The 25607-nt window shown below is 33.8% G+C and overlaps 2 protein-coding genes across 3 annotated transcripts; both read left to right on the forward strand.

The window, feature by feature from the left end:
- On the forward strand, positions 1 to 7912 carry LOC105339277 (uncharacterized). The gene is made up of 3 exons (XM_011444741.4): positions 1 to 151; positions 2787 to 2908; positions 7424 to 7912. Exons 1-3 carry the CDS (start codon positions 148 to 150, stop codon positions 7871 to 7873), a joined length of 576 nt encoding a protein of 191 aa, XP_011443043.3. The 5' UTR covers positions 1 to 147; the 3' UTR covers positions 7874 to 7912.
- A 1687-nt stretch (positions 7913 to 9599) lies between these two features.
- LOC105337398 (glycerophosphodiester phosphodiesterase domain-containing protein 5) lies at positions 9600 to 25579 on the forward strand. 2 transcript variants are annotated; one of them, XM_066068627.1, is made up of 15 exons: positions 9600 to 9728; positions 10401 to 10554; positions 12937 to 13040; positions 14496 to 14589; positions 14765 to 14923; positions 15240 to 15251; positions 16109 to 16190; positions 16758 to 16903; positions 17282 to 17364; positions 17519 to 17669; positions 18607 to 18828; positions 19098 to 19246; positions 20739 to 20886; positions 21285 to 21367; positions 21660 to 25579. In XM_066068627.1, the coding sequence occupies exons 2-15, from the start codon at positions 10405 to 10407 to the stop codon at positions 22264 to 22266; spliced, it is 2190 nt and encodes a 729-aa protein (XP_065924699.1). In that variant the 5' UTR covers positions 9600 to 9728; positions 10401 to 10404; the 3' UTR covers positions 22267 to 25579. The 2 variants fall into 2 exon arrangements, with proteins under 2 accessions (XP_065924699.1, XP_065924698.1); XM_066068626.1 differs by lacking the exon at positions 15240 to 15251 and having other exon boundaries at positions 16097 to 16190.
- The last annotated feature ends 28 nt before the right edge of the window (positions 25580 to 25607 follow it).

Consider the following 25607-nt stretch of genomic DNA (forward strand, 5'->3'; position numbering starts at 1 on the left):
TCGGTGTGGGAAAGTCACCCTAAATAGCAATAGATTATAAATCTTGTCTCAGCAGACGACCTGTACTAGGCTGCAGCCGACCTGCATAATTTTCGCGCCTTTTTCTCGGGATAAGCAAGACGTACGACAGACTGCCTGAACAACAACATGGGTGAGTCTCTAAACATTGAATTATAGATATAGGTTGACAATTGACAATATCACTTTTTTTGCAAACAGATTTCGATTAAGAATTCAAACTTGTCGAGGGATTAGAATTTAACAATCGTAGAAGATGAATATTGTATAAGAATTTTAATGTGACCCAGTTTTTTTTCTGACGATGTAGGATGAGATTATTGACCTATATAAGAAACACTGAGATACTGACCATGCATGTGGCGTCCTATGTTGTTCTTCGTTTTGTTTATAATTTGCAGCATGTGTCTTACTTGTACATTGGTCACTCCGTCATATTTGAAGCAGAGAGAGAGAGAGAGAGAGAGAGAGAGAGAGAGAGAGAGAGAGAGAATTTTATAATTATAAAGTGACCTTGTAAAAATATCCTATAATAAGTAAGATCTCAAGTTGAAAGATTAGACCAATGCAAATACAAATTGTTATTAAATGGAATGATATATTTCACTTAGTTGGACATTATTTTTAAGTGATAATTTATAATAGTACAAAAAGCTGCATCTTATATGCAGCTTTTTGTACTATTATAAATTATCACTTAAAAATTTAGTGTCATCTTTATACTGTTTGAGCGGTATAGCCATGCAACATACGATTTCAATATATATTATATATTGTAATCGTATGTTGCATGGCTATACCGCTCAAACAGTATACAGATGACACTAAATAAGGAATATCTCATCTAGTATTATCACTATGTTTTACAATATAACGTTCTAAGAAATTATCTCCATTATCATATTTAATACACGAACAATTATAGATTCATAGAATTTACTATGTTTTTCATTCACTAAACATGAAATGTAGGCTACGTCACACTCGGAATAAAAATGTGAAAGGTCAAAGGTCTTTGAAAAAGTATATAAAAGTTGCAAGCGTGGATCCAGAATTATGTTAATGGAGGAGGGGCGAAATATATTGAGATATCTTTTTCTTTTGGGGGATAGGGGGGGGAGGTACAGGTCTCTAGCTCCCGGTCTAAAATAATTCAGGTGGACCTCCAATGCGTTCATCCCCAGATCGGGAGCTCCAGGGCTAGTGTGTGTGTGTGTGTGTGTGTGTGTGTGTGTGTGTGTGTGTGTGTGTGTGTGTGTGTGTGTGTGTGTGTGTGTGTGTGTGTGTGTGTGTGTGTGTGTGTTGGGGGGGAGGGGGGGGTGGTGCTTCCGGATATTTTATAATATAGATAACCTGCAATAGTTAATCGGCAGAGATGGTCGATTTCTAATCTGTCATATTTTCTACGGGCAATTTCTCGAATAGATGGAAGACTTCCTTAATTAATTGACATGCAGTAAAATAAAATAATATAAGATATCTCTTTATTTTGTAAAATCCATTTTTTGAGAGGGGGAGGGGGTCGCTTTGATCCTCCAAGATCATTTGATCTTTGCAAGAAATGCTTAAACGTGTGTTACAGGGCAATCCCCGTAATTGATTTATGTAGATGAATGAAGAATAAAAGCGGCGGTTTGGGTGATCGGGGTCCGATCGGCATCGGTGTCAGGTGTTAGACGCAGGCGTTGTAGCCCCGATTCCCAAGAGTGTCATTTTCGCTAGTGAGAAAAAGTGAGCAAGCATTAGCTGTCATTTGTTTATTGTGCGTGAAAGAAAGATACTGTGAGTTTGTTGGATTCCCAGAATCTGAGAAACAGAGAATTGGTGTGGAGGTGATAGCAAGGTGTTGAATCAGTATACAGTGCATTTCGCCTGATTCGGTCAATTAATTAACTAAACTAAGAATTGTGTTTGTTGTTTCACCACTGAGCCAAATCTAGTCATGTAGCTCACAGGTTCTAGATAAATATATAAAATATATAGAGGGCCAGTGGATATAATTTTTTTTACAGATTTTTTTTTTCACAATTACGACAGCAATGGTAATAAACCTATATAAGAGAGTACAATTTTATGCGGATTATTTTTTTCGGATGTACAAAATTTTCTCTTTTTTTTTGGGGGGGGGGGGGGGGGGTCCGAAAGATAATTTTGTTTTCCTAAAAGGGTTCGGTCTATTGTCGGGAATTTTACTGTATGTATTTTATAAATATATAATTTATTTCCAGGAGGGTTCGGACTATACCCCTCAAGATCCGGGAATGCAAACTGCTTTCTTTAATTGCAACAGTTGTTACATTACATTATGCCATCTTCGCTAGCCAAGGGGTTTCGATACATCATGTACATTAGGTTCGTCAAAAATGTTGTGTATGGCTCAATCTGATTAAAGTACAGATCTTTACGCATGTGCACGGCTGTTTTGATGAATATATAGAGATGTGTACTAGACTACTAGTATTTTTATCAGTATGCCCTCGGGTAAGGAGGTAAATGGGGGTGGGGGGGGGGGGGGGATGGAGGTGGGATTGGGCGGGGTACAAGTAAATGTAGGCCTAGGTGTAACAACTTACCCAAAAAAGCTAATTCTCTTGATTGCAGTTATTATAATTTACAAGGTCCATATATTGATTTTTGTTTGTTAGTGACATTGAAATAATTTCAAGTAATAAAACCCGTGGATTTTACGGGTAACAGAGTCAGTGAATTCAGAATACATTTATTGGCAAGTGCGAAGTGTAAAATATGTTTTCCTTCTTTTTAAACAGAGAGGTTCCCGCCGTACAAGGTTCTTCAGCTGGAGAGTTCCTTCCACAAATCACCCTATCCCTCTCACACTGAAATCCAAGGCTTGTCGGACACCTTGAATGAAAAAACTCAGCGAATCAAGGTTAGTTAATGGCTTTTCCTTGGATGCACTCGCAGAGTTAGGAAACAGCGCATCAATATTATAAACAAATAAATATTACCGATAATAGAACTATAGTAATATAATATATCTTTTTTTTAACTGTTTTTATATATGTACGTATTCTCCAAAATTCGTACGACAAACATTTAATAATGAATGTCATATATGTAATCGTTTAAAAAATGAACTCAGTGTCTTCCCAAGTTATAAGGGTATAACCAGGGTTGCTGTAGTCTACGTTTTATTACCCGCTTATTATAATAATTCGCAGATTTTAAAAAAGCGTATAACGAGTATAACTTAGGTAGATATTGAGTTCATTCCTCATAGTTTAATTTTCTCTAATTAACTGTACAAATTGAGTGCGTTTTACTTTTAAAAATGGCAATAATCTGTTTAAAATTCAAAAGTAACGTCAAGCGGATTAGTACGATTTTGACGTTGGTGCATTGTGACGTGTCTTGTGACGTGCAAACCAGGTTATACATGGCATGTTTTTTTATCTCATACGTGTGATGTATATTACCCGTGTGATAAACCTTTGCTATATTACACGGGTGATGCTATATCAAATACTTCCGGTCGGAACTACTTTTGACACAGCCCCTCGCTTCAACGCTTTAGTGACCTATTTTCGAAGATTTCTAGTACTTTCAACATAACTATATCAACTACAATCAAAGTACTCAAAGTACTGAGAGACGGAGGCATCATTGCGGAGGAGATTAATCTAATAATTCGAAGTATTGAAGTACCGACGGGAGTTGATTTCATCGATTGATATTTATCTTAAAATTAACAATATGTAATTTCGCATGCCAAGTAGTTTCTTATCCGTAATCAAATAACGCATAATGTCATAAAATGAATTTTCGGGCTTTTCCGACAATTTTAAGAATTCTAGGAAAACATAATATGAATCATGTTGCGTAATATTTTAAGATAGAATAAATTCCATCAAACTATGTATTAGTAATGTAAATATTTCATGAAAATTATATGGATCCAAGCAATATTTAACTATAATAATATTTAATGCTTCAGAATGCATTACATCGAATTTATCGATTATTTTCGAGAACAAGGTCTTGTCAGCGGCGATGATCTGTGGTTAGGTCCAAACACAGTTTCACTTCCGGTTTGCCAGAGTAACTGCATAGAAGAGTTGATAAAAATCAACTCCCAAAAATAATAATGGTTTTTTCTTATTCAAATTTTATGGTATATAAGGTTTAGGGTATTAATTAAGAGTTTGCAATTCTAAATACTACAGGACAGAAACTACTTTGCTAATATATTCATGGTCTTTTATGGAATATGCAAAAACAAATTACTAACAAAAAATATTTTGTTAGTTAGTACTTAACCTAATAATTCACAATATATACTAAAATTTATGATAAATAATCAATAAAAACATCTGAACAGTGAATTTTTTTTTATATATATGAAAAAAAATCGTTCATGCTTAACCACCTAATGTAACATGTAGGTAATACTTGCATGATCTCAATCTCGCATAGCTGTTGTTCTTTTTCTTTTGCAGAATGAACGATACGATTGCAGAGAGTGATCAGATATATATATTTCTAAGCGTTAATTTAATCATTTCAGGCGGACCAAAAAGAAAATATTGCTAGCTCAGCCTTTTGATCAACAGCTTAGCGCATCAACTGTAAACATTTCATCGTGACTTTCTGCAAGGGATGAAAATATTACGAATTTATACAGATTTTACTTGTGGGGTAAACAAAATTTAAGAGATATAAATTTAGAATTTCGGAAAAATATTTAACACGCAATTGCGAGCTTTTTTGCTGTAAAAAAGATCTTTCAGTATATGCACGACTTTATTCTTTTATCTAACTATTGTTAAAAAAGGGAAATATCCAAGATGAAGAGAATTCGCTGTAATATCTTTTTAAAGCTAAATTTAAAATAAAATATCGCGGTAGGTCTTGTAATACCCCGTACTTCACTTTTAAAAGAAAATATGTACATTCTGTAAAATGTTTTTACACTTTTTTCAAGCGAAATTCTCGTATCAGCTTGCAAAAACACACTGACTTCCCAACTTACTTTGAAATGGACAGCGCTGGCCAGACAATGCAGGATTAATCAAACTCACAGCATGTGGCCTGGGTACTATACCTATGCACACACTGAATGTGTGTGTGTAGGGGGGGGGGGGGTGGCGTTGCGTTAAAGGGTGTAATCTGGATGTTTAATTTATTTGTTTCACTATCCTTATAGTAGGTTTAGTATGCATGCCAAGTAAAGCTAAACTAAAATGTGCCATGCTACGATCACGGTTGTCTGTACTTAATTGGGGGAATACTCAAGATCGCATAGCAGTGGTTCAACTTGTTGAATAATCATTTTATTGGATCGATGCCGGGGGCGGGAGTGTAGCTTTTATAATACTTAGAAAGATATATCTCCGCAGGAGATTAATTGATAGTGCGCAAGTAATATACGATACAGACTAAGAACCACGCCGTGTTTATCCATTGAATCTCATAATTATTCAATATTTCGGTCAACACAAGATGGTTCTTGAGGAATCCTCATTATTTGACGTCACGGACAGGAAGCTGTATAAAAAGTACAAATAGCCACTAAACGATTACACACCATTGCTATTCTTAAACTGATGCATATTCATACTTACTTGGAATTTGACATGTAAACTAAAATTTTCGAGAGAAATTATGTTTATTGATCGCAATATGTATAGTTCTTTTTGTTGTAAATGCAAATAAGATGTTTATTTCAATAATAATATGAATCCCAAACGAATATTGCAATTTTTGCCGCTAGGTGGTGTCCGTCAAATCCACTATCGACGTCACATGTGAGCTGACCGGTAGCAATAGAGGAGGCTCAGAGAGCCTCCGTCTAAAAAGTGATATATAAAATGGATTTTGTCAAAGACTTCAATTACTTACAAGTATGAAGGAAACAAAACACATAACTGCGTAGCGTAGGCGTCGGAACCCGGGCTATTGGGGGGGGGGGGGGGGGGGTTAGCCCCCCCCCCAACTCTTTTCACAAAGTTATATTAGCCCCCCCCCCCCAACTCTTTTCACAAAGTTATACATAACTGTAACCAAAAGACATTTTTTCTTGTTTGTCAAGATTTTTGATAAGTTTAGCCCCATTCAAACTTTCAATTTGCTTTGTGTAGTTTGTAAAACTGCAAATTACGTTAACTATAAATTAACGAGTTCATCCTGACGACGCGATGGAAACAGAGCGTACTGGTTGTGCAAATTGTGTTTATATACATGACATTACCGAAATAATGTTTCATAAGACTTTGATTCCACCACCAGTAAGCATCCTTATTCACTATTTTCAATCCCTTATCATTGGGCTGGTGTTTGTTTTTAAAACATCAACAACTGTTCCTTGCTCGAGTCAATTCAAACTAACGTGCATTCGCAACTTTGTGTATGTCAACAAACTTGATAATTCAGGTCTTCTGATCAGTATTTCCATTTAATCAAATGAATAAGCTCTAAGAAAAATTATTTAGAGCTAAAAAATCATTTCAAGGTTTATTTCAGTGATACTTTACATTAAAACAGTTAGATTTATCTCAGAAATGACGTACTAAATTGTATTGCGCAAGGTCACAATAACCGGAGAACACAACGTTGCATCATCCTTTTTAATCTTTGAAAAAAAATCAATTACTTAAATTCGGGTCATATAAGGGACTGTCTAAAAGCTTCATAATTTAAATCAAATTGTATGAGATAAATAGAACATCTATAATTGTGTGATTTTATATTTGCCTTATCCAACTCGTTGAAATGGTTACTAGTATATTCGCTCGGCAAGCCTCGCGAATATATACACCATTTCAACTCGTTGGATAAAGCAAATATAAAATCACACAATATAGATATCCTCTATATATTTACCGCTCTAAGAGGAGTGAATATGATTGACATTTCCTCAACCATTTGCTTTCTTCCTTATATTTTGATGCACAAACGGTGTTTTATGTTCTAGTGTACTGTCATTTGATTTCCATCCAAGAATTAAAATATTCAAGATCAGATTAAGCAGTATGCATGCTGTGTAGATGATGAGGTTCCGTGTTTAGATAAAAACAACCAGACAATATTTACTAATGTAAGGCTATAATAGTCATATTTAACTTGTAAAAAGCGTAAATTTCTCTAACCCAGGTTATACGAATATAACTTGAGTAGATATTGAGATCATTCCTTATAATTTCATTTTCTATAATTTACTGTACAAATTCAGAGTATTTTACTACAAAAATGACATTGATTTGTTCAAAATTCAAACGCATGGTCAAGCGGATTAGTACGCTTTTGAATTGGTGCATTGTGACGTGTCTTGTGACCTGCAAACCATGCAGGTTATACTGTAACTTAATTTTTCTATCCAATCAAATGCCGTGTTACGACCAAAATTAAATTATTAATGTATTTATATCGTTACGTCTTGGCTTTGTAGACCTGGTTTCGCAACAGACGAACAAAGGCCAAGAGAATCCTGGGACAAATGTCGCCACAGACAGGAAATCGAGTCCATTTCCAGATAAAGAAGGGGAAGTATGTGTGGAAAGCCCGTCCATCATCTACGTCATCCGTCACCAATCCCAATCTTTCGTCATCGCGCGGAAAAATCTCCGCCAATAAAATGTTAAACGCTGTGTGTCAAAGTCCATCCAGCCAATCAGAATCACCGCCACATAACTCATTCCAAAACCAAGCGATCCGTTCCAATAAATCGACGCGTGATGTCAACCACATGCAACGAGCGGGCAGTGGTATTGAGGGCAAGGTTAGGCCACCACTGGTAGCCATTGAACCACCGCAACCATCTGCAGAAACAGGCGGCCGTCACGACGAAATAGTAGACCCCGAATACTGGGAGATGATGAAAGAAATCGGTTTGCAGTAGATGTGTGTAGTTGAGTCAATAAATTTTTTGTCAAATCAATTTTACGTTGTGTGTTTGCATTCACTGAACCTCCTCATCTAGTTTTAAAGTAACGCCCGGAAATGTTTTAACTTTTTTTTTTTGGGGGGGGGGGTAAAAAGAACAGCATTGAAAAGATTTTCTGGCGTTTGATGATCAATAAAATCGCTGACCATAACATAGCTTAGCATAACATAACATTGTTAAAGATATATTTACATTCAGTGTATATTTCCCTTTATATCTTTGCATTGGAAATCTGCGACGTTCAAATTTCTATGAATACACTTTGATAATTCATGCGCCATGTGCACAAATATAAACGTCTCCAAGTGGTTTGGGTATATTTATTTTTGTATGATCAAATGAAACGTTCAATCTTGCATAACCAATTTGATACGTACTTTTTAAAAATAGTTATTTTTTTCTGGTTGTAACGCACTTTCTGATTGGTTAAAAAATTATTATTTTATATCGTATAAAGAATGTTACCTACATGTACGTCATAGTAAGACTAACATCAAAAACGTTTTATTACGCCTGACGTTACGTTTGAATTTTGTACAATTTTACGTCATTTTAAAGGTCAAATAACCGTTTTTATCTTCAATGAAGAGTAAAAAAAATTAAATTATAAGCAATGAATTCTATATTTATTAGTTTTATACGATATAAAATGGTTTGAAACGTTAACAGTTTACGCTTTTGTATTTATATAAACCACTTAAATTAAATTTTCTGGCACTATATATTTTTAGACGCGGAAATGAACCAAAATAGCATGTTTATTTTGCTGTTCCATGTATGTTTCTGATGTTTCATATCCCTGACTGAGAGCGTTTGTAATGCCTTTACAGCGACGATACACATATATTTCATACCTAGAAAATACACCAGTATGAATATAAATACAAGCATTTAATGCTTATTTTTGGATGTCGTCGGTCCTATGACACACCAAAGCGGCGCGGACAAATTATCATATCGCGCCAACGTGAGGGTTTATAATCTTCAGTCTAGCTTTGCATTTACTTTTATTCACAAAAGTTTACGGTTCATTTTAACTCAATAGTATCATTATATTGATATAAACATGGCTTGTGAAATTGTCTAAACGTCTTCAAAACCGGAAAATACACAATTAGCTTACACATGTACATGATATTCAATACATCTCTTAAAATTAACATATACATGTACAATCCACATATTTAACAAATAGTCAATAGCTGGCGACTTAAAATCGCTAAAAACAGCCAAACACCCAATTCGGAATCAATCAACCAAGTTAAGGATCCTCCACACACCTGGGAAAATTAGTTCCTTCAAGTCCCTTCTTCTAAATTAATTAAAGATATGGCTTTTTAGCATGTGTTCCGACTTGAAAATGACCCCTAAAATCTCACTTTCTGGGGGAAAATGAACTTTGAAAATTTTCCAGCTGTTCATGAAAATAAAAAACCCTAAAGTATTCGAACTCGGGACCTGCGAGTTGGTAGACTGAAGGAACACCCACTGCGCCACAGAGATTGACAACAAATTTTGGTTGCCTTGGATACAAGTAACTTGCATGTGGAGTATATCATGAATAACATGTGGATCAACGCATGACACGCATGTGTACAATTATCATGAATTTTTTAAAATCAAACTTACTACAAACTTACTACAAAATGTTCTAAAAAATATAAAAGACCTTTCAGCGCCATTCATATTCGCGCGACGTCTTGGTTTTGGGGAAATGCGAGTGCGCGCCCATTCGGCATGATCCGCCGAGGGAATAGATAAAACATGGCGGCCGTAGGAGAGGACCTGTCAACTTTTATTAGTTTTGAAGGTGAGTCCTTTAACTTTTAAATGAAGAACTTTACGAACAGTAGAACTTTTTTGATTCGAGAGTTGTTTAAGATGGACCGTATATTTTATATCTATTACGTCCAATTCGGTAATGTATTGATTCACCAGATCGGGCCATAAATTTATAACGTAATATTTATTTTTACACGGGGAGACCGATACAGTGGGATTTCTATCCATTTAACCTCTCCATCGTGGGTTTAATTGTAAAAGATCGGTAGATAGATATAGAAATAATGATTCTGATGAACATAAATAAACAGTTTTAGAAACCACCACCTATACATTCTCCTATGTTGTTATCAAGCTCTCTCTCTCTCTCTCTGTTTATTATTTGCCTGGAGACATAAATATATGTTCATATATAGTCATCTTATTTGTCAGTGAATTTCCAAGACGCCTAAATTAATTGACTACTTGTACATCCATTTGTTTAATTAATAGAACATATAAACCCACCATTGTTGACATCACTGCTGGGTGCTAGATCCTGATTCACGTAAACTGATGAGACTGATGTCCCTGATCATGTAGTTAGAGACACCAAAATAAACTGTTTCAGACAACGACCTATCAGGACGTTATTGGACTAGGCTAGAACATGAGTTAATTTCTTTATTATATTTACATGTATATGTGGTTTAATTTACAGATCCATGTGGGTGACTCGCTTGACAAAGGAGAAAGAAATGGTGTCCCACATGCGACTACAGTACTACCAACACAAGTATTGTCTGGTGTGCCTGACCGGGAGTCTCGGCTGTCGATGGCACCGGTACAAACAGTCGACCAGGGACAGCAGAAAGGTACACATTACCCGACAATAATTATTTCTTGTTCAGTTTGGTCATTTAGCTGGACCAAACCAAGCGGACGCTTTCCCATAGTCAGTAACAAACCTAGTCACTTTTTTGAAAGTGTTTCATTCTCTCTACAAGTCTTTCTACTAAGGCCTATAAAAAAAATTGTGTGTTTAGGGTAACACTGATGGAAAAATTAGGAGTTAGGTAGGGATTTTTTAAAAATTTTATCATATTTTTTTCTGCTTGAATCCGAAGAATGTTTGTTTGTGTCATATTTAAAAACGGATTTATTAATACCCGGTAGAAATAATATAAAAATCACAATTGGATAAAAAACAGACATCTAAAAATGGTAGGATCGGGGCATTTTTGTATGTTAGGTTGGGTTACCCTAAACACACAACTTTTTTTTTAGGCCTAATGTCAAGGGTTTGTCTTGAAATTTTATTCACTGCATATACCAGAATTCTTTGCTCATAAAAGATTGATAAATTGCAATGTGAAAAAGTTCATGAAGAAAAATCTCTTTAGATTCATGTTAAAAGAAAAGAATATATTATATTATCATACCCATTCTATACAGTTAAGCAACTGAAAAGAATAGACTTTAAAATTGGACATTGATACTGCTAAAAAAAAACCCATAAAGTTTAATTGGTAAATTTATTGTGTCTGTATAGATATCTCGGGTCAAATCCACAATTCTTAATTAATATCTCAGTACAGTCAATGTAAATACTAGGTACATGTGGGTATGTTGGTAGATATTTTTCATACTTCACATTGTACATTTACCCATTCATTTATTCATTCATTATGGTACATAATTTTGAATATTTAACTCTTTTAATTATATACTTACCCTCGTTAAGTTTATTCTATTAAAGTCCTGATATTGATTAATCTATGTCAAGCTCTGGATATGAAATTTTAACTCTGTTGCCTTAAATGTCCTGTTGGAATTGATATACATATACATATGCAAGTTTATTAGAAATCTTATGACTTCAAAGAACTTTTTTTATTGTCCATTTGAATGATGCTAAACCTCAGGGAACAATAAACTTAGGTATGTCTGTGTCATATCTCGGAAGTCATTTTGAAACGAGCACTAAATAAATGAGTATAGAACAAGACATAGATAAGCTGAGCAATTAGTCTATTGTTGATACATTCTCCTATATATGCAGATACTTCCTACAGATAAAAACCGTTTAAATATCAGATGTTTTTTTTCCCTATTTAATGTAGATCAGGTTTTTTGATAATTTATTTCATAGGTGAAAGAGGGGCATTCATTGTTTTGTGCTTTCAGAACTCTGACTTGGCCCAAATAAAATAAAAAAAATTGTTTCTGGATCAAACCAACTTATTTGTAAAAATTAGTCCAATGACTGTTTTAAATGTGGGGCTTTTTTTTTAGCGGGATCTGTTTGGCTTTGTTATAGTGTTATACTATGATTTGTTATATTCTACAGTGGAATCTGTTTGGCTTTGTAATAGTGTTATGATGATTTGTTATATTCTACAGCGGGATCTGTTCAGCTTTGTTATAGTGTTAAACTATGATTTGTTATATTCTACAGTGGGATCTGTTTGGCTTTGTAATAGTGTTATGATGATTTGTTATATTCTACAGCGGGATCTGTATAGCTTTGTAATAGTGTTATGATGATTTGTTATATTCTACAGCGGGATCTGTACAGCTTTGTTATAGTGTTATAATGATATGTTATATTCTACAGCGGGATCTGTACAGCTTTGTTATAGTGTTATAATGATATGTTATATTCTACAGCGGGATCTGTACAGCTTTGTTATAGTGTTATACTATGATTTGTTATATTCTACAGTGGAATCTGTTTGGCTTTGTAATAGTGTTATGATGATTTGTTATATTCTACAGCGGGATCTGTTCAGCTTTGTTATAGTGTTATACTATGATTTGTTATATTCTACAGCGGGATCTGTTTGGCTTTGTAATAGTGTTATAATGATATGTTTTATTCTACAGCGAGATCTGTTTGGCTTTGTTATAGTGTTATAATGATATGTTATATTCTACAGCGGGATCTGTTTGGCTTTGTAATAGTGTTATAATGATATGTTTTATTCTACAGCGGGATCTGTACAGCTTTGTTATAGTGTTATAATGATATGTTATATTCTACAGCGGGATCTGTACAGCTTTGTTATAGTGTTATAATGATATGTTTTATTTTACAGCGGGATCTGTTTGGCTTTGTAATAGTGTTATAATGATATGTTTTATTCTACAGCGGGATCTGTACAGCTTTGTTATAGTGTTATAATGATATGTTATATTCTTCAGCGGGATCTGTACAGCTTTGTTATAGTGTTATAATGATATGTTATATTTTACAGCGGGATCTCTTCGGCTTTGCCCTGCTGTTGATCACATTCCTGTTTGCTCTATTCCTGCTCTATTACATTATTTTGATGAAAAATGACTTTACTACATTGAATTGGTGAGTTTTACTGTCATATGTTCTTTGTAAGATTTCATGCCAAATTATGCTTCATTAAATCTATCTTTTTAACTAGTACCGCAAAATGTGACAAAACCATAATTATGTTTATTACAATTTTTTAAAGGATACAGACTCGTAACTTTTATGAACATTTTTCAGATTTTTTTTGTGGAAAAATTTCACTCTTTTTTTGTCATCATTTTAAAGCTGCTTGGTCCGATTTTATATCAAATTTTATGCACGCCTTTAAACGATGGTAATGCTAAGTATATGTATAATAATAGACATTGCAGTAGTTTCCCAGTCAATTAAAGTAAATCCACCCTCCTGTGACGTCATACATTTTACATAAACCATGAATTCATTAAAATTCTTGCAAGTAGATTTGTAATTTCTAAGTTATTATAGGTGCACATCAAAAACTCAAATCAGTGTTTACTTGGAGATATTTTAATATAAGCGTTTTTCATCCTTATATTCGTCATAATTCAATAATGACAAAGGGAAATAACTCTTTTCTATTTTTCTCTAAGTGATATATCTAAATGCTATAATTTTTCTAATGTAAACAATTTTTTTCTTTTTTTTAATTAATTTTAGTTTTCTGGCATAGTAAGCAATAACATTTAAATATATAAACAAGTATCCATCCACTTTTATTTAATTTTCAAACTAGAAAAAGTGTGATTTTCAGATGATAATTTCAGCCTTTGGTTTTTATTACCTTACATCTTAAATAGTATGGATACATATATATTTTATTTATTTTTTGATGAAATTCAAGTCCAATAAGTTAAAAAAAGTTAAGTTTTTTAAATTTGAACCCATAATTTTATAGGTACAGAGTTACCTTAAGCCAAATTTCAATGAAGAAAAATACGTACACAATTTGCTAACAAAACAAGCGACATAAAAGGGTACCCTGTTAATTCGCCTCATGTTAAAATTCACCCCTGACGACGAGACGGGTATGGTTGTATTACGACTTTGACATCGTTGTAAATAAAGGTCGAAATTACAAATAAACATGTGTACGTTTTGTTCGCTAATATTTCTGAAGTTTGCCTTCTTTACAATCGATGCATAGCATGCGGGTTGAATAACCCCAATAGTTAAGGGGACGAAACCAAGCGGTTTCCTTTTCTAAACATTCCCGTGATGCATTTTGGTTTGTTTTTTCGTTTGCCCAAAAAGAAATAATTTTATTTACTTTGAATATTTTTAACTTTGAAGGGAGACTGATTCTGCTGGTGTAAATAGGGAAAAGTCCATTACTTTTTAAGATAAATGATTTGTTTAGAAAAAAATTGATACTGTAATAACGAAAAAAATCGGACCAAGCAGCTTTAATATTCTTTATAATTTATATGTCTGAGATAAAGTGTATAGACAAAGTATTAGATTAAAACAACTTTTAGAATTTATGTTTGACATTATTTTTTTCTGCTGCAGGTTTTTCTTTACAAAAACCAAGAAATGGCTTCCAATCTACACAATATTCCTGGCAGTTGTCTGCGTTGTTTTTGTTTATTTATTGATTTTAGTGGTAAGTAGTCACAGACTGAGAATATTTAAAGAATTTTAACACTGAATTATATCTCCATAGACCTTATTCCTATGAATTTTCAAACAATGCATTAAAAATAGGCCAATAATTTCACTCTGGAAAAAGAAATGTATGCCTATGTATGCCTGACTAATGCTGTGTTGTGTTTTTCCAGTGTCTTTCACTCTGCCATTTACTGGTGGGACATCAACTGTATATACACAATGTACACGCTGTGTTCATTATTCTCTTTCTGGCATTCTGTGTTGCCATGGTAATTGCCATAAATGAGATGTGGAGTGAGGAATGGGCCATTGTGTGGCTGTCTGTGAAGGTAAAAAGGAGAGAGAGAGAGAGAGAGAGAGAGAGAGAGAGAGAGAGAGAGAGAGAGAGAGAGAGAGAGAGAGAGAGAGAGATTCATTTATTTAAGAAAAAGAAAAGAAAAACCAGAAAGATTTTAATTATCTCCAACATCAGAGTACTGTACTGTGAAGAGGGAAATGGAAAGTTAAATTTTATTTCATTGAAAGTGAAAGAGAAACCAGAAGAGTGGATAGTTACTTTATGTGATAAAGATCCAGACAGATAAGTCCATACAGTAGTTTAAGTAGTTGTACCCTATTACAGGTATTTGACATTGATAGTTAAAGATATTTGGCCCCTATCTACACATGATGTTTTGTGTTACAGATATTTGGCCCCTATCTACACATGATGTTATGTGTTACAGATATTTGGCCCGTATCTACACATGTTGTTTTGTGTTACAGATATTTGGCCCCTATCTACACATGATGTTTTGTGTTACAGATATTTGGCCCGATGTTTTGTGTTACAGATATTTGGCCCGTATCTACACATGATGTTTTGTGTTACAGATATTTGGCCCCTATCTACACATGATGTTTTGTGTTACAGATATTTGGCCCTGATCTACACGTGATGATTTTTGTTACAACTATTTGGCCCCTATCTACACATGATGTTTTATGTTACAACTATTTGGCCCCAATCTACACATGATGTTTTGTGTTTCAGATATTTGGCCCCTATCTACACATGATGTTTTGTGTTACAGATATTTGGCCTCTATCTACACATGATGTTTTGTGTTTCAGATATTTGGCCCGTATCTACACATGATGTTTTGTGTTACAGATATTTGGCCCCTATCTACACATGATGTTTTGTGTTTCAGATATTTGGCCTCTATCTACACATGATGTTTTGTGTTACAGATATTTGGCCCCTATCTACACATGATGTTTTGTGTTTCAGATATTTGGCCTCTATCTACACATGATGTTTTGTGTTACAGATATTTGGCCCGTATCTACACATGATGTTTTGTGTTACAGATATTTGGCCCGTATCTACACATGATGTTTTGTGTTACAGATATTTGGCCCGTATCTACACATGATGTTTTGTGTTACAGATATCTGGCCCCTATCTACACATGATGTTTTGTGTTACAGATATTTACACATGATGTTTTGTGTTACAGATATTTGGCCCGTATCTACAAGTAGGAGCTGTGTCTGTCATGACTCTGATGTCCTGGCTGATTGCACGGAAATGGTTCATGTTATCCTCCACATGTAAGTCTTGATATTCTCGACATGTAAGTCTTGATATTCTCCACATGTAAGTCATGTTATCCTCCACATGTAAGTTTTTATATTCTCCACATGTTAGTCTTGATATTCTCCACATATAAGTCTTGATATTCTCCACATGTAAGTCATGTTATATTCCACATGTCTTGATATTCTCCATACACAAGTCCTCTACTTGTCAAGTTATCATTTATATCATTTTATAATCATGGGTAAGTCACATTATCCTTTAATATCCATTACATGTACAAGTTATTCATTTTATCATCAAATGGTAAGTCAGCCATTGGACATTGGAAATAAATTGGACAGTTCTTTTGGTTATTACTGTACCTAGCTGTAATATTTTACAGGCAGACAGTTCTTTTGGTTGTTACTGTACATAGCTGTAATATTTTACAGGCAGACAGTTCTTTTGGTTGTTACTGTACATAGCTGTGCTATTTTACAGGTAGACAGTTCTTTTGGTTGTTACTGTACATAGCTGTAATATTTTACAGGTAGACAGTTCTTTTGGTTGTTACTGTACCTAGCTGTAATATTTTACAGGTAGACAGTTCTTTTGGTTGTTACTGTACCTTGCTGTGATGGCGGGGCTCTACATTGCTCCTCTCTTTATCAACTCGCCCTGTGTGGTTCTCATCTCGGAGCTGCCACCCAAACCCAAGCTTCTGGCTCACCGGGGTGCTTCAGCAGTAAGAAATTTATTCCTCTTAATCTAGCTCCTCCATTTTGTAAATATCTTTTTCATATTTTGTACTTTATATCTCTTATTTTACTTGAGTTCCTTATCCTGTTACTCCCTCATATTTTATCAAATTTCAAGGATATGAAATTGCAAGCATCAAACTTTTGTTATTATAACAATAACATAAATATCAGTTAATGTTTTGGTTTCATAGTAGTTAATTGCCAAAGTTATCATGTTAGATCTTTCACAGCTCTGCATGCTCCTGTATTTTGATGATTGATTTTTATACTTTAATCAAGGATGGAGTTGTTTGGGTATTACAAAACTGGAATTCCAGAAATGTTTATGGAGAAACAAATGTCTTTGAATTGTATTTTTTCAGATTGCTCCAGAAAATACCTTAGTTTCATTCCAAATTGCCAATGAATATAATGTTATGGGCTTTGAAACAGATGTCCGAATAAGGTACTATGTACATGTATTTATTATTAATGATAAAAATCAGTATCTGTTTCGAGATGTACTCCACACTTGTATGGTTAGTTCCTGTAAAATTAACGAAATTTGTGTTCCCTTTTACCATGTATATATTTTCTTAATTCTGTTTATTGTTTGACAGTTTGGACGGAGTGCCATTTATTCTCCATGATTCCACATTTTTAAGAACTACAAATATCGAAAAAGTCTTTCCAAGTTTAAAAGATGAAGATGCATCGAATTTCAACATGTCGCAAATTAAACAGCTGAACGCAGGCCTGTGGTTTATGGAGGTAACTTGTTACTCTTACTTTCTCTGTTTTCATCGTCTTAACTGATGAATTCATTAGATGATGTCTTCATCAGGTAAATTTTTGTCATTAGTAAACTCTATTTATTTAGAGTTTTTCTGATCTGCTAAGCACTGTCAGATTTTGTGCCGTGAATGAGTATTGCAGTTGTGAGTAGAAAAAAGGTATATATTATAGAAAATAAACAACTTTTGGTGACTATGAAATAGGAAATAATTAATACCAAAGGGGGTTAAAAATGATGAAAAGACTGTCCTGGTATGTGATGGTTTATGATTTCTATCCTGGGTTGTCTCTAAAAATAATTGAAGAAGAAATAAACAAGTAAAAGGGGGGTCTGGGGGTCTAGGTTATAGCTACATTGTGTTTGAAATGCAATAATTAAGTAATTAAGGCATTACAGGTGGGGAAATTCCCCGCTCCCCGGGTCTTGAAGACAACCCTGTTTCTATCCATTTCATTGATTGCGTTTTCTAGCCCCTTGTGAAAGCTTGAAGGTAGAAAATTCACGACAAGTTGGAAAAAAATTAAAGACCATCAAATGTGATGAAAAATTTATCTATCATAATTTTTTTTATCATACTCTGAACAATTTCGAGGAATTTGAATAATTTGCTTTTTCCTTGATTTTATGCTTGTCTTGAAAAATACATGTACCAAGACCAGATACTATAGATTCCTTATTAAACGTGAGGAATTAATATCAATGTAAAATCGTGTGAAGCAACCCTCACAGATTTTATAATCTCACTTCTTTTTTTCAGACAGTTTAGAACTAAACAAAATTCTAACCAAAAAATGGTGCTTGTGATTTTATATTCTCACAATTTTATACAAATCAGCATAATTAAGTACTTGCGTAAAGTAAGGAATTTAAAAATGTTTAGTCCAAGATTAGAGGTCCCCCTTTGTTTTGTAGGATGACCCCATGTCCACCGTGAGTGAGGTCTCGGAGGAGAGGGGGGTGATCTACCGTAACCAGAGTGTCCCCACCCTCACAGAGCTGGTGGAGTTTGTGGGCGCCACCAACAAAACACTGATGTTTGACATCAGGAAGCCACCCAGTGACCACCCGTACGAGTACAGCGTCACCAAACGCATTGTGGAGGACATCCAGAGAGCCAGGATCAGCCCAGACAAGGTAGTGACTATATATATAGCGGTATTGTATGACTGGGTATTGTGTAATTTAAAAGAAAAGAGAGTGAGGGTACAGGTGATGTCTGAGTCAGTATTTCTAGTAAAGTAAGTAAGAATAATTCCAGAAAACATGTTTATTTATATTCTAAATAAAGTCGTTTTCAAAGTTTTCGGAGGCAATATGTGTACATGTATACTACTTGTATGCTATGTTATTGTTTTGGTCATCTTACACTATTGACTGATTTTATTGGTATTTTCATCCTACAGATCTGGTGGCTGGTAGGGGTAGGGGAGGAAGCACCTGCTAACTTTACCCCCGTGGCCCAGAGATACTACTACCCCTCCGACGAGCTTCTAAGTAATAATGTGTCTGTTCTCAACGTGATGTTTAACGCTTTATCATCGGATAACATACAGTAAGTATAGACGCAGGCTGTTTCAGGTATTTAGTGGAAATTAGTAGAAATTTGATGTTTTACTGTTGACTTTAAATTATATTCATATAAAATGTATGTTATCAATTGATTAATGTAAGAGGATAGAAGAATTACTACTAACTTGATACTTAGCGAATCAAATATCAAACCTTATTACAAATCAATGCTAATACTGACGATAGTCATGAAACATGGCATTTCATCACTAAAATTGGCAATTATTAGAATTATCAATGTTTAAAGAAAAAAAAAGAGGACTATGAATTTATAAAACAAAATCAGATCAATTGAATTCCTACCAAATCATTTTCTTGACTTTAGTACGTATTAAATTGTATCTTTGATAAATTGATTAAAAGATTGCACATAATTTGTTTGAAGGGGTTGGTGAGACAAGTGTTGCAATATGATTATCCATGTACATGTATATCCATATTTTAAAAAAAGTGCTGGTCCAATAACATGTTTATTGATATTTTACAGGGAGTATAGGTCCAATAACACATTGATATTTTACTGAGAGTACAGGTCCAATAACATGTTTATTGATATTTTACAGGGAGTATAGGTCCAATAACATGTTCATTAAAATTTTACTGAGAGTACAGGTCCAATAACATGTTTATTGATATTTTACAGGGAGTATAGGTCCAATAACATGTTTATTAAAATTTTACTGAGAGTACAGGTCAAATAACATGTTTATTGATATTTTACAGGGAGTATAGGTCCAATAACACATTTATTGATATTTTACTGAGAGTACAGGTCCAATAACACATTTATTGATATTTTACTGAGAGCACAGGTCCAATAACATGTTTATTGATATTTTACAGGGAGTATAGGTCCAATAACATGTTTATTAAAATTTTACTGAGAGTACAGGTCCAATAACATGTTTATTGATATTTTACAGGGAGTATAGGTCCAATAACATGTTTATTGATTGTGCAGAGAGTATAGGTTCAATAACATGTTAATTGATATTTTACAGGGAGTATAGGTCCAATAACATGTTTATTGATTGTGCAGAGAGTATAGGTTCAATAACATGTTAATTGATATTTTACAGAGAGTACAGGTTCAATAACATGTTTATTGATATTTTACAGGGAGTATAGGTCCAATAACATGTTTTTTGATTGTGCAGAGAGTATAGGTTCAATAACATGTTAATTGATATTTTACAGAGAGTACAGGTTCAATAACATGTTTATTGATATTTTACAGGGAGTATAGGTCCAATAACATGTTTATTGATTGTGCAGAGAGTATAGGTTCAATAACATGTTAATTGATAATTTACAGAGAGTACAGGTTCAATAACATGTTTATTGTAATTTTACAGAGAGTACAGGTCCAATAACACGTTTATTGATATTTTACAGAGAGTCCAGGTCCAATAACATGTTTATTGATATTTTACAGGGAGTACAGGTCCAATAACATGTTTATTGTAATTTTACAGGGAGTACAGGTCCAATAACATCAGTGTCAACATCTACCTTGTGAACGAGCGGTGGCTGTATTCTCTATACTGGTGTATGGGTGTGTCCTCCATAACCACTGACAACTGTCAATCACTGTCTGCCGTCAATACACCCATATTTCACCTGGTAAGTACAATGTCATTATATACTCTTCATACTTAATATATCTATACCACACACTGAAGAATGTTAATATGTTTTTATTTAATCAAGATTACTTCGTTTTGTTAGTGTTCTAAATTTTTGAAGTTTATGGAATTTTTGGGTACCAATATGACTGTCCCACTTACAGTTGATACTATGTATGTAATAAGTAATTATCATATATGCTAGAATTTATTTTTCTTTCATTGCCTGTTATAAGGTATTTACTCATGGAAAACTCACCTCTAAATGTAAGCAGTGTTACAAAGCACTTACTTTTCCGACTAGCACTGTATTATAAAAGGTGCAGCAATGTTGCAATACTAATGCAAGGTGATAGTAAATACATTGTGTAACATTTGACCTTGAATTGTTTGCAGTCGCCCCGGAACTACCTGATACTGTGGATTACGACAGACATTTTGTCAGCCCTGCTTGTCATCACCGCATTCATTGTACAACGGTGAGTGTACTAACATAAAGTGTTAACATCAATTAATATTTTAAAACGTGTTAGCATCATTAAATAATTAACAGTCTTGAAATGATTTAGGTGTTGATATCACCTACATGAAGATATTTTTCATTTTATATTCACCTTTTTGCAATTGTTAGTTGTAATTTATCAATTATCAATATTAACCAACAATACCAAAAAACATTGGGCGAAACTAACATAAAAAGGGGTCTGCCTGATTTTGTTTGTGTGTTACATGTCACCTGTAGATTTGAACCACTGACTTCTCTGTTTACAGAATTCTGTGGTCTGGTTCCGAGTACAGCCCAGAGAGAATCGCCATAAACTCGGCGAATGTCAGTGACAACGGAACCAACAAAATGTCGCGATCGTCGCACCGACAGAGCAGACGACAGATGAAGGAGAAGTTGATACTGAAGGACATCGCGGCGGACATGTTTGATGAAGATTCAGAGCCACCAGAGGATGACTATGGAATCGAGAGCAACTACACCGTCCAGTCGACAGATGGGCGGGAGATGGCGCGCTCATTTCATGGGACGTCTAGATATCCAAGCACCGTCAGTGGACAGGAAACAGTGAACTCCTTTCAGAGGACGTCTAGATATCAGAGTAGTGGTGACGGACAGGAGATACCACAGACGTTTCAGAGGATGTCTGGATATCAGAGCAGTGCTGATGAGCAGGAAAGGATGCAGTCTTTCCAGAGAACGTCCAGTTATCAAAGTAGCACTGACGATCAAGAGAGACCTCGCTCTTTTCAGAGAACTTCTAGCTATCAAAGCAGTGCTGATGAACAAGAAACGCCACGTTCTATTCCGTTATCGTCTGAATATCAGAGCAGGATTAAAGCTGACATGGAGATCTCAAACCAAGTTGTGTGATATACACAGTGATATCAAAATATTTCTTTTTCTTTTCATTGGTGATGTAGGTTTTTTTTATTTTCATGTGAAACGTCGTAATTAAATTTTGTATTTTATTTTCATATGAATTTATAGTAACACTAGTTGGTTTTCATTTTTTCAATATTTTTACATTATTTTGTACACTCATTGATAAGACTGTATCTTTATGATATAAGAAAGATGTGTGGTAAATGTAAGCATATCATAAATATGTATTCTTATGATCTAAAATAGATGTGTGCTACGTTGAAGCAAATCAATGGCATTTTCTATTTCCTTAGTAGTTTTCATGCACTTAAAATCCATTATAGGTTCAAGGCATATTTTTGGTAATTTTAATATGTAAATTTAAGAATTTGAATTTCGGGGGGGGGGCTCTCGTTCTAGATCTGCGCATGTTACCTGTGCATTGTTTTGGTATTTAAAAGTTCTTGGCATTACAGTATTAAAACTTGAAAACTAGATAAACTAGATATGCGCATGTTACCTGTGCATTGTTTTGGTATTTAAAAGTTCTTGGCATTACAGTATTAAAACTTGAAAACTTGATAATATTACTCATAATGGCATTTATGAAATATTTTGAAAAGGACTTGCTTAAATGGCATAATATGAATGATATCAGTTATGTTTTGATGTTTCTTATTTTCATTCTTCAAGGGATCTTTTTATACAAAAATCATTTATCATATCATAAAGGTTTAAGGTTAACGCTGACGTTAAATTACAATTAAACCTGTTTAACCTAACATGTCAGACAGGGAAAGTTGTTTTTGGATTGTGACGTCTAAATAGCCAGTTAACAAAGCAATCAGAAATCTGAACTAAAACATAAGAGAAATTAAAAGATAAAACATTTAGATTGTTTTGGAAAATCTATCCATGTGCTTTATGATGCTTAAAGTGTTATTAATGGAAATTATAAGAAAGTAAGAATTATCTCTCTTATTCAATAGGGTTATATCCTGAAAGTAGACCTCTCAAAACATCTAGGATCAGAACATTTTTTCTGTCAATATGTTGTCGAAATGGATGTTGTGAAATGCCTATACTGTATTTATATGAAGTGAATGAGTCTGTATTTATGAGACAGTCTGCTTTAGTGGTCAGATTAGGCTGTTGATATTATCCTATCTAATCTTTTTCCACGTTTGAATTATTTTCTTTAACTTGTGTTTCATGTGTTGTTATTTGAACAAATATGATTTTTTTATATTTGCAAAACAAAAAAAATGATGCTGTTATAATGGCTGTTGTTGGATACATTGTAAAAATGTTGTATCAATCTACACTTGATGTAATTTTATATATAAATATATTATAATCTAATTTTACATATATATATTGTAATCCCAGTAACACAAACACAGAGTTGTTTACATAAAGTGACACAAGAATTTTATAAAGTTTACACTGCTGTGTACAGTAAACTTACAGACTATTACTTTCTTTGTTAGATTTACAATACATATTGTTCTGATATTCACAGACACACAAGATATGACACAAGAAGTAAAGTACATTCTTTGAACTAAGATTACGTTAAAAAAAATTCAAGTGCATATAAAAGCTGTAAATGTATAAACAAGCTATAATGTATTGCATTCCAAACTGCCGTGTATTGCATTCCAAGCTGTAATATATTGCATTACAAGCAGTAATATAGTAAATTACATCTATGTTGTATTCAAACTACCGGTATAAGACATTGTATTACAAGCTGTAATATATTGCATTACAATCAGTAATATATTGAATTACATCTGTGATTTGTTGCATTCAAACTATAAAACATTGTATCACAAGCTGTAATATATTGGACTACAAACTGTAATTATATTGAATTACAAGCTCTTAATACAAAACAAGCTGAAATATAATGCATTACAAGCTGTGTTTATATTGCATTACAAGCTGAAATACAATACATTACAAAGCTTAATATATTTTGTTATAAGCTGTAATTATATTGCATTACCAGATCTAATATAATACGTTACAAGCTGTGATATATTGCATTACAAGCTGTAATTTTATTGCATCAAAAGCTCTTGTAGAAAAATTACAATCTGCCACAGATATTGACACTGCTACATGTACAATCATTTCAGGTACACAGCATAAAGATGCACACTTACACTGCAATATATCACACATATCGCATATAATTAATAACACTGATATTAACATTTACATATCCTTTTTATGTTGTATCACATACAAGTTGTAATGATAACAGGGGCGTTTACCCTGTTTATTTACCCTACTTCTTTGTTGTGAGGAGTGCTGGTGAGTGACTTTTCAAAGACAGGAATAATTACAAAGCCGTCTGTTGACCCTAAAATTAAGTTGAGAGGTTTAATGAACACCTGAGGGCCATTTACCCTGTGTGCACACCCCTGTCCTTTTATTTTTGAGAATATTGATTGACGCAACAAAGGAATGTGCTGCTTCTTTCTGGGATTGTTTGCCATACTGTACTCAGGAATTCTGTTAAATGACATCATTGCTATTGCTTTCAAAGTTCTACTGTGAAATATTGGTTATGTAGCATTACGTCTTGTATCTCTGTCAATATAAATCGAACTACCGGGTATATCTATTATAGCTGATTCTGTAGCCTAGCATATAGTATATCTATACATATGAGTATGAATTAGTATATACTTGCTGTCAACTGTAGGTACAGGTTTTTGATACTGTTCTCTTACATCTTTTATATAGATACTAGGTAAATATTAAATATCTCGGGCTTAAATTGATTTTATCCCCCTACCAACCTACGATGTACCAACCTCGAAAAGCAATCAGTAAGCCCCTAGATAATAGTTTGTGTAACAGCCATGAATGGCTTTGATTTACAAGAAATATACTTTGTTAAATTTGATCCATTGTTTCATCTGTATAATTGAGCATATACATCTGTATGATTGGTTTGAAGTTTAAACTTTGATAATTTGTTCTCTTAAATCACATGGATACAGGAGCCTTATACTGAATTAAAGCAGTGTGAAGTCACAACCATAAGAAATAAGAATAACATTTTGTGATTTGTGCTAAGACTGCTTGGCTCACTAATTGGTATGCATGTACATGTGTACATGATGATTTTTCTTTTTTTGCTCGAAAATATTTTTTTATATATTTGTTATAATTTAAAATGAAATCAACTTGGTTTTATTTGGTTTATAGATAGAATGATTTCTTACTATGTAAGAAAATGAAGAGCACTTTTATAGAAATATTTTCTGCTGTGAATAAAGATAAGGAATATAAATGGGAAATGCAATGATGGAGTTGAGTTTCTATGTACAGAT

Source organism: Magallana gigas, chromosome 8, assembly GCF_963853765.1.
Source record: "Magallana gigas chromosome 8, xbMagGiga1.1, whole genome shotgun sequence".
In the NCBI taxonomy this organism is placed as follows: Eukaryota; Metazoa; Mollusca; class Bivalvia; order Ostreida; family Ostreidae; genus Magallana; species Magallana gigas.

Coding starts and splice junctions, on each gene's coding strand:
- LOC105339277 (XM_011444741.4), top strand. Junction 2,909..7,423: donor AAAAAACTCAGCGAATCAAG/GTTAGTTAATGG, acceptor TTGGCTTTGTAG/ACCTGGTTTCGCAACAGACG.
- LOC105337398 (XM_066068627.1), top strand. CDS start 10,405: ATGTGGGTGACTCGCTTGACAAAGGAGAAAGAAATGGTGTCCCACATG. Junction 10,555..12,936: donor CGACCAGGGACAGCAGAAAG/GTACACATTACC, acceptor TATATTTTACAG/CGGGATCTCTTCGGCTTTGC. Junction 16,904..17,281: donor CTCACCGGGGTGCTTCAGCA/GTAAGAAATTTA, acceptor GTATTTTTTCAG/ATTGCTCCAGAAAATACCTT.